Genomic DNA, 9790 nt, shown 5'->3' with positions numbered 1-9790 from the left:
TTAAGATGTTAAAGATATAATTTGAAGTTAACAGAGTTTTCTTTTTCCTTGAGAACGACAGAAACAGGCTTCTATACTCTTCAAACAAAGACTTATTTAATGAATTCAAAATAAGTTCAGGCAGCATGTAATTTGCACAGATTGTCAAGTGATGTCTCTGTTTGCCTCGGTTGTATTTGGTTCAAATGAGTCAGTGGTGCCGACTCCCACAAGAGTATCAGACTCAAACTAAAACTTAAGTGCAAGTTACACATTGACTCATGTGACAGGAAACGTCTTCAACTGTGACTTCAGCTGACTTTTATTTCATCAGTTTTTAAGTACATTAGAAAAATACTTTTTTTCATTGTGTCCTAATACTATTTCAGTAAAATGTTACATTTCACACAGCACATAATTAACTCAGTCATGGCAATTAAGTACAGTTTTAGCATCAATTCACTTTTTATTTACAATAAAGTCATGTGACCTACTGACAGGAAGTTATCTCCCCTCTAGCTTTCTCTTTCCTGTTTGTGAGGAGTAAAACGGTGGAAAAACAACTGATACTGAGTTAACGCTCATCACAAAGCTACAACCACAACTCTAAATACTATATGCATAAGAAACCAGGCATCAGTATTTCCCCAACTGGAGCAAAATACTGTTCTTTTGTCCACAGCAGTATTTACTTTTGTTAAAAAAGAAAAACAGCCACACAGCGAGTAATCAAAGTATTCATTTAGCAGGAAACCTGCAAATGGTCTATAAAATGTCTGAAAGTGATGTTTGTTAATGTGAAGTGGTCAGTAAATTCAACATGAAAAGGCGGAGTTGTAAATTTAGTTTCAAGTAGACATCCCACTGCTTTCAAAACAGTCACGTGTTAAGACAACTGTCTCTTGGCCTTCCTGTTGAAAAAAAAACCTCATCCGGGGCAAAGCGAGCGGCCTATCTGAGTCATCTTTCAGGGGATGTTCATGTCTCCGTTCGAGCAATGCGAATTCCGTTTTTCTAAATCATTCCCAGCTCTTTTCTCAACATTTTCCTTGCGTTCCTCGTCCTGGTTCTCTGAATCGGACCTCCTTCTAAGACGAAGCCCAGGATCTCTCTGCGTTGGAATTTGAAAGCTTGAGTAAGAGGATCCCAAAGATGGTCGCTTCTCTGCAAGGGGAACAAAAAGAAAGAACATTAAAAAAACAATTTAGGCATTAAAAAGTTGACATTTTATTTATGTGTCACGCAAGAACGGTTTTAATATAGAAATTGTCTAATATGGAAAAAGCATCTTCAATTCTATTTAAAGCTAAAAAATGACGTGTTTGAGCATAAGATACTAATTGCAGCCTCACTAGGTTTTGTCATCAGACCATTCTGAGAATTTTCAGAGTTTTTCTATAGGTTAACCAAATACAAAATGTAAAGTAGTTTATGCAAACTGCATCCCTTCTTTTTGCCTGACTGTGTCACTCTTTCATATGAATTAGGCTCTTACCACCAGGCCCGATTGGCCGCATCAGTCTGTTCATCTGGACATTCCAGTGTTTAACATTGGTACTTGCCTGCCGAAGCTTTCTTTGGGCGGCCTGGAAGAGAAGAAAAAGAGCCTGGATTAAATGTTTTCTTTGCAAAGAACAAACATATGCAAAATTGCAAAAAGCTTCGCTGGGCCTCTTTCTTAAAGACCCGCTCCAATGAAAATCATGGTTTTAACAAGTTCTTGTAGCATTTTCTGATGGTAGAGGACATATATTAAGAAAATTAAACTTAAAATTGTATTTCCAAGTATTTCATGTTTTTAATTGGTTATGGATCAGGCACAGACAAAAATTTGCAGCTGAAAAATGCTCCCTGCACTTCTGCATTCTGATGCATTCACTTGCAGACAAATACATCTATGTACATCTGTTTTCTCCCGAGCTGGAATCTCGCTCAAATCTGTCCGTCTGGATTGCTCCAACATTGCTCACCATCTTTGTTGCATTGTTAATGTTATTTTGGCTAGTGGGAGAGCATGTAAACAGAAGGATGTCAGGATGTGGGGGCGGGCTTACTGTGCGCCAACAGTCCCGCCCACAACTCAAAGGACACATTTCTGATGAATTCCATCTGCTCTGCAGAAACTATCTCCTAGAAAATGACACAGTTTTTTTTAAAGTTTTGGCTAAAACATAATTGAAAGACCACTGGAAACATTTTGAAAATAGGTCAAAAGATAGCTGGAGTTGTGTAAACCAGAGCACATTTTCAAAAATAACACGTTGGGTCAACCAAAAAACAAAGTTAAGGGTAAAATTAATAAAGCTAAACTCTAAAAGAACGTTAAAAACTGTTGTAATTTTGTCCTGACAGAAATCTATGTCTTTTAAACATAGTCAGTCATGAAGTCTATTAATACAAAGAGTTCTGTCTTTCAGCTGTGTTTTAACTGTCACAATAAATGACAAAGTAAATTATAAACTAAAATCATGTTGTCAGGGTTAAAAGTTTGCATAAATTGGCTGGCACAGAAATATTCCAGGTGTTACCCCTTTTTACTCATAGACGTATGCATTTAGCTGATCAGAAGCAAATCCTCACAGGTAAGTCACTCTCTATAAAAGCATTTGCTTAACAACTCAATTGATGTGCATTTATTCCTATTGATCTATTTTGTGTTTTTACTTAAATTGCTTTGCTAGCATTCCATCCTACTGGAATCCATGCCCCCCCCACCCCACCCCCTCTGTTGTCTTTCTATATAAACGTACCACTACGTCCTGGTCGACCCTGTGCCGATTTGCGCGGACCTCCTCCAGCTGCCTCTGCGCCTCCTCCAGAGATCGAGATTTGGCCTCCATTTCCTGCTTAAGCTCCTGCTTCTCCCTTTCTGTTTTCAAAATGTATTCTTCCTGCTCCTCTTGAAGGGACATCAGGGCCTTCATCTTGTCCTCCTCCTCAGCCAGCAACCTGAAGCAACACAAGTTAACGCTTCTTAAAAGAGGATCATCTGTCTTGTCATCCGTTTCCATCTTTGATCTGTTTATCGGTTCATTTATTTTAGCTGAAAAAACTGTCAGATGGGTCTGTGTCACAGCATCAACACTATACAACTTCCTCTGTTCAACTTCCTCAGGAACACAGCACAAGATCAGTTGATATCTCCTTTCTGCACACAAAAGTGCAGTTTGACTGTCAGCCTGACACGCTATTCTGCTGGAAATCGTGTTCCTTTTAAAGTAATGTGAAACATTTACCCAGCCTGAGCGTAGCGAAAAGCCTCCTCATCTAGCCTAGCTTTGATCTCCTGCTGCAGAGCCTCCTCCAAACGTTTCTGCATCTCTTCTAGTTCCTGGATCCTCTTCCGCTGCCTTTCTGCTTCCTCCTCCTTCAGTGCCATTTCTGCCTGCATGCTGACTCTGGCCTGAAAACGCACAGAAAAAGGCTTAACTGTTTGCTTTATTGCTTGGTTTTATCATTTCTTTGCCTCCACGCTCACCTCCTCCGCCTCTCGAAGCTGAACTTCAAGAGCTTGCTGGAGCTGTTCATGCTGCTGGCGCCTCCGTTGTTCATCTTTTTCCAGGAGACTCTGGGCCTGCTTCTGGGCCTCCTTTAGGAGTTCCAGCTCTGCAAGTTTGCGTTCCCGTTCTTCCTGCAAAGCCCGAAGCCGCTGCAGCTCCTCCTCCTTGGCTTGCTTTCTCTTTTCACGCTGCTCCCGTTGTTCCCTTCGCTTCTGCTTGAGGTCTTTGTGCAAAGACTTTTTCCCTTCCACATGCAGCCGGATGGCTGTCTGAATAGCTGAGGAAACGTTTATGTTAATTTCTCAAAGAAAAAATGCAACATTAAAGACTGGTTTGAGCATTATTCTCCTCTCACCTGCTGTCCATTCCTGTCGTTGTTTGGTGTCTGAAGCGCTCATTTCATAAGTCTTGGAGAGTGTTTTTAGACAAAACATGCACCTCTTTCCATCCCGGTCTGGCAGCACCTGATCGAACGAGTAAAAAGCAGCATATGTTCATGACATATGCATCATCCTTAAATTAAATTTACATTCGTTTCATCCATATCTGCATACAGAAGTAAGAACCCGGCAACAAAATACTTTTAAGAATTGTAAATGTGATGCATTTTTCTTTTTCTGAGGTGACAATTTTTCAAAATCTGATGTTTACAAATGTAACTAAAGCATTTCCTGTATTCTGCAGGTAGTTTAATCATTTAGCAATAAAGAAGTAATTACATTTGGTCACAAAAGGGTTGAGTTTTTGTCTAAAAAAACGGGTTTTTTTATCTTGACAAAACAGTATTATTTAATTTACATAAACACATGCAAAATTTAAGGTAATCCTTTATCTGTGAATTTATTAACTACGTCCAAGTATAAAATACAGGAAGTGATAAGAGTAGCACATTTCAACATTAAGTTTCAGATTACCGGTGTTTTTTATTTTTTTCTAGCAAACCACTAAAGTTAAAGAAGTGCAAAGAATTAGAGGAAATTCCTGTATTTAGGGAGCAGAATTGACAGCTCATGTAGGGTGTTAGTGAGGGTGTTCGATTTAAATCTTTCAACTTTTCTGTGTGTACAGAACAAGTCAGTTTTAGACAGCATGCATTAAAAAGACATAAAGAACAGTGGAAAAAAAATATCTTAAAATTGAACTAATTTGTGTAGGCTGAATGAAAAAGTACAGTAACATCAGAGATTGAAGTAATGGGACTTGCAAATTAGCACATCTGGATGAAATAAATCATTTGTGTTCAGCTGGAACCATTACTTGTAACTGTGCTGCTACAGGACCAAACTCAATACAGGTTTAGTAAGTAAGTGCAGAGAAGTGCAGAAACTCTTGATAAATCAAAAGCAACATTGGCCCTTGGGTGTCTACATTTGGGACTGGAAGGTGTATATGAAGCATTCTTGCTTCACAGGGAGAAGGCTCTGGTTCAAATCTTTACTGCGTGGAATTTAACGTGTTCTCCACATGTTATCTCCACACACTCAAGCTCCTCCCACAATCACAAAACATGCTTGTTAGCTAAATACGTCATTTCTAAATTTCCGTGGTCCTGGCAGGGACTGTTGAACTATATGCAGGGGGTTCCCCACCTTTGCCCCAAAGGAAGTTGAAAAAATGCTCCACAATGCAAAAACTGATTCTTAAAAAAGTAAAAAGACATTTATTTCAAGAAAAAAGATGTCTTACATTATGTTTTGCAAGAAAAATGATCTTATCAAGTAAGTTTTTCAAAAGCAAAAAAATTTCAATTAAAAAAAAAATGTCTTAGTGACCAATATTTTTTTCTTAATATAAGAAGACCATTTTTCTTACCCCACTTTTATTTATTTATTTGCTTACTTAAAGAAAATGACTTGACTTGTGACTTGTTTCTAAGGCGCCTGTTTTTGCAGTGCAGCATCCCCAGGAATAAGCAGGTATAGAAAATGGATGGATGTAACATCATAAAGTAAATTTAGTCTCCCTCTTAAATGAATGTAAAGGATTGTTAAGCTAAAGTGATTATTACTGCAATTTTATTGATGTCTTTTTAAACTGAAACACAAAGATGAATAATGAGTGAGTTCCTGTTAGCATGTTAGTATTGAACCGTCTTGAGTTCATCAAGTGAGACATTGGAGGAATCCCCGCCCACCTGCCAAAAGTCACTCCTTTAAAACCTTTTTAGGGAATGAGTTTTGTATTTTTCACGATTTACAAGAAACGTCTTATTTAGTATGAATTGAATCATGACCAGCTTACCTCCACGCAGCAGTTCCCATCCAGGGCGATATTGCCTTGACAATCCTTGCGGTCCTCTCCGGTATAGTAGGACAAGTTGCTGGGTCTAAGGGTGAACCAGCGTTCCTTCCAGTTTCGTCTCAGTTGCCCTTTTTTCCACAAATAACCCTGTATGTATCCAAATCAACACCGACACACACACACGCTGTCATCAATACACAAAGAATCTGCTAGAAATGAATTTGCAAACTTAATGGTTTCCCACCTCTTTGAGAACATCGCCGACTATTTCCCTGTACACCTCCTCTATAGCCATGCTGATAATACCCATTTCAATACCACGAGTTATCTTTCCAGAGTTCATCATTTCCAGAAAAGTCCAGACAGTTATGCCGCTTTGTTGCACTGAGTCCTGAGAGAAGAAGTCTTCTAACTCCACACCACAGAACTCGATGCTCATGGCTGTGCACATCTTTTTCAGGAGATATTCCACCTGCAAGGGGAAGGAGTGAGACTTAACATTTCTTAAGCCAAATTTGTTGTACGAGCAGAGAGGAAGTAACCTTTTTTCTTTTTACTTCAGTCTCTGAAGCTATTTCTGACATGCATGTTATTTATGTTTCTCCAGATAAATGCTCAAAGGAAGAGTGGCTTAAAATTATAAATTTAAATATCTCTTTTATTTTTATTTTAAAGCAAACAACAAATCACTTTTTTGTTAAACTTGCATTAGTAAGAAGAAGTCACACTACACTTTTATTTGTTTACTATGTTAAAAATACACCAAAATACAAATATACATCTATTTTTATAAGGGAAACCATGCAACCTGTATAATGTAGGGCTCTCTCCTGGCAGCATTGGTGAAAACTACACAACAGGAAACCAAATCGAGAGCTTGCAAATGAGAAACAAGCCCACAGCAGCGTATGAAAAGAGCACTTTGTTCCATCCTGACAATGAGCTAAGTTTACTGGTGGAGCACGCTGGCCTGGTTATTTTAGGTGACGAAAAGTTAAGGCGTCAGGAAAAATCACCAAATAAAACTGTATAAAAGTAAAATTGTGTCAATACACTCAGAATTGAGTCCAACTCACCTCATCAGGAACCATTACTAACGGGTATTTGTCTTCAGAGAGAAAATTAAAAAGGCACCACAGCCGAAAAGCATCTTTATCTGGCAGAACAAAGGAGCTATTTTTTTTGGGCTGATAGTTTTTCTTTGCTGTAAGAGTCCAACAGAGCTCATCCACGTTTTCCTTTTGAAAAGACCCCTCCACAACCTACAGCAAAAATAATTAAGGAATTAAAACAGCTTACAAAGCATTACTCTGAAGTTTCAGAGGCAGAAAGAAGAAAAGGTTTTTCCTTAAATCACCTTATCCAGGATGTACTTGTTGAGGTAAGGCATATAACCCTGACTGGAAACTGGACCGTCATCATCATCTCTGAAGTGCTCCTCTAAGGCAACGGGATCATGTGGGATACTCAGGACTGTGCAAAGGTTGTGAGACAAAACCTAAAAGCACAGCAATATGGGAAAAGTACATACAAAGGGAAAGTTAGAATTCCTCCAGAAAGGTAAATACATTTAAATGATCTTGGTGATTTTTAAAATGCAATGTCCACATGTTAAAGATTTTAAGTTATAATCACTGTCAGATTTAATCTTGCATTGCAACCAAAAGATAACAAAATCAACGTTAAAAGGAGATTTTATCTGTATAAGATTCACGTCTTTTGCATGCTATTATAAAGACTTTATGAGACTGTAAGGTCAGGGGTTAAAATCCATGTTATCAAACCAAAGACTCCTAAAAATGGGACGCAATGCTTCCCTGATTTACACCCAGCAATAAGGTGTTTGATTGTGGGGGATTAAACCATCAAATGTGTCCTGAGCACGGCTGGGTGTGCAGCTCACCTCCTACAGGGGATGAGTCAAATGCGGAGAACAAATTTCACACAACCAGAAATCTAATGTGACTTTAACCTTATAGTTATAAAAAGGTTATTGCCATGATTTTTGTTGTAACTTCTTAATGCATTCAATGTATTTTTAAAGTCATACGTTCAACAAATTCAATAGGAAGGACAGTTAAACAACTGTTCTATTGTCATCTAGAGTCATTATTACATGAAACAAATACAGTTAAGGGCTTTTGTTAGGGTTTATAAATGCCAGTTTCACAGTTTTAATGATTTTTCTTTAAGGTTTTCATTTGTTAAAAATTAGCTTGCTACCAACCACAAGTGAAAAGCCTTTGCAAATTATGATTACGTGAGTATTTATAAATTAAAAGTCATCATCTTGTTGAGCAACAAACCACATCGTTTCCTATTATTGTGAATTTCTGTGGGCACAAGAGGACGGTTGCTGTGTTGGGCAGCTGGTTGCCACACTATAGTACAGTTTTGGCTTCTGTAACTGGGAGCAGGTATTGCTTGTATTCATCCAATTTATACAAAACGATATGTAAAACTTTCAGAGAAGTGCCAATGGTCAGCAAAATTGAGTAAAAGACTGCATCAATTCCATTGGAAAGGGAATTAAAATGAATGTATTTCTCAGATTTGTCAGAAATGACATTGTTTTCTATCACTATCTGCAGCAGAAAGTGTCATAACCTGCAACTTTTTGTAAGTAGCAACACTTCTATTTTCGTTTTTTACAATTTTTACATGGTTTAGCAACATGTAGTCTCTCAGGTATTTTATGCAAAACATTTTTGTAAAATAATATTTTTACTCTGTTATACTAAGTTAGCATGTCTTTGATGTTTGGGTTCAATTTTGGAGATTCATTCAGATTTTAGTAGCTTTTTTAAATACCTTTCCTTTTTTTCTTAAACATACTTTTCCTGAGACGGTGCAACATCTTAATATCTGCAGCAACTTATCAGGCACCTACTCTGCATATTGAGCCATAACCACATCCTGTCTCCCATCCCCTGTGCTCTCTACATCTGTCACTTTTTGAAGCTGCAGCACACAGGCTGCTTTTTTGTGCCCGAGTGCCTCTAGAGAACGCAGCACCTGCACACAAGGGAATGAAACAAGTGCTCAGCGGGGATAAGCTCAGTCATGAGGCCGACTTGGTGTGACCCAGAGGTACCAGCCAGAACATTGTAGCAGCATGGCGGTGGCTGGAAAGGGAGTCAAGTTAAGAACATGTGACATAACAGCGAGATCAACAAAAAATTTAAAAAAAGACTACATTGGCTTTGTTGCAGGCCTGCGGCAAGAGCCAACAACCATGTTTCCACTTTGTCCTGGCTCCCTCTGTAACAATGGTCTTTTGACGCACATGCTGTGAGCACACTCTATTCAACAGGCTGCTCTCCAGTGCCAGAGGTCTCTTTGCACTACAAGATGGCACATCGAGGACCAATGTGAGCACAGCCTGGAGATGAGGGCTCCCATTCTTGTACAGACGAGAGCAAACTGTCACTCTCGGTCTTGCTAGACAGAGGCGGATATTGTGCTTTTTTTCAGCAGTGTAAGCATTTAACCCCAAGTATAAGGAAGAAATGTGTTCCTTGTTGTTGTGGTTTGTAAAGTTAAACAGATTCACACTAAAATTTAATTACCAAAAAAAACTGTTTATGCAATAATCTCCTGAAGAGGTTAAAAAATACATAGAGTAAACCATAAAGTATTTATTGGTTGGATGAACACATCAAATTGTTGGATTTTTCTTAGACATTGCGCGTAAAACTGAATCAAAATGCAGAAAGGAAATGCCGCATCACAAGTAAAAGTCTGACTGGAACAGAAGTGTCATCTCTGACTCCATCTTTTCAAGTAGAGGGTCCTTCACTCACCTTCAGCTGGGACTTTGACACCTTCCCACTCTTCTCCAGATCCAGAGCTGAGAAACCATACCAGATGGACTTAAGCAGCTCAGAGCGCAGGTCCATGTCTGCAGCAGCGTTATTTTCTGATTTCCTCCTCTGTGACTCTTCTTCCTCCCTCTGCTGTTGACACGGGCCCCAGGGTGACGGCAAGACGCACACATGCTCTGCCCTGTCTGCAATTGGATATTAGATTTATTGCCCAGCTGGCAGCGACACCTGCTGGCAGTCAGCAGT

The 9790-nt window shown here is 38.9% G+C and overlaps 1 protein-coding gene across 1 annotated transcript; it reads right to left on the bottom strand.

The window, feature by feature from the left end:
* Window positions 1-277: 277 nt before the first annotated feature.
* LOC101162599 (DEF6 guanine nucleotide exchange factor) lies at window positions 278-9737 on the bottom strand. The gene is made up of 11 exons (XM_004070420.5): window positions 9524-9737; window positions 7078-7218; window positions 6797-6982; window positions 5965-6192; window positions 5721-5867; window positions 3835-3943; window positions 3458-3756; window positions 3216-3382; window positions 2730-2928; window positions 1475-1565; window positions 278-1143 (listed from the first exon to the last, which is right to left on the bottom strand). The coding sequence occupies exons 1-11, from the start codon at window positions 9617-9619 to the stop codon at window positions 947-949; spliced, it is 1860 nt and encodes a 619-aa protein (XP_004070468.1). The 5' UTR covers window positions 9620-9737; the 3' UTR covers window positions 278-946.
* Window positions 9738-9790: the final 53 nt, after the last annotated feature.

The sequence above is a fragment of the Oryzias latipes genome, chromosome 7, assembly GCF_053564925.1.
Source record: "Oryzias latipes strain Hd-rR chromosome 7, Olatipes_Hd-rR_3.1".
Classification (NCBI taxonomy): Eukaryota; Metazoa; Chordata; class Actinopteri; order Beloniformes; family Adrianichthyidae; genus Oryzias; species Oryzias latipes.
This window is presented reverse-complemented; position numbering and strand designations above follow the sequence as displayed.

Excerpts from the sequence above, each read along its gene's own strand:
- LOC101162599 (XM_004070420.5), bottom strand. The coding sequence starts at position 9,619 with ATGGACCTGCGCTCTGAGCTGCTTAAGTCCATCTGGTATGGTTTCTCA. Across the intron at positions 3,383-3,457 it reads AGCTTCGAGAGGCGGAGGAG|GCCAGAGTCAGCATGCAGGC; the intron begins GTGAGCGTGGAG and ends GTGCGTTTTCAG. Across the intron at positions 1,144-1,474 it reads GCGGCCAATCGGGCCTGGTG|AGAAGCGACCATCTTTGGGA; the intron begins GTAAGAGCCTAA and ends TTCCCCTTGCAG.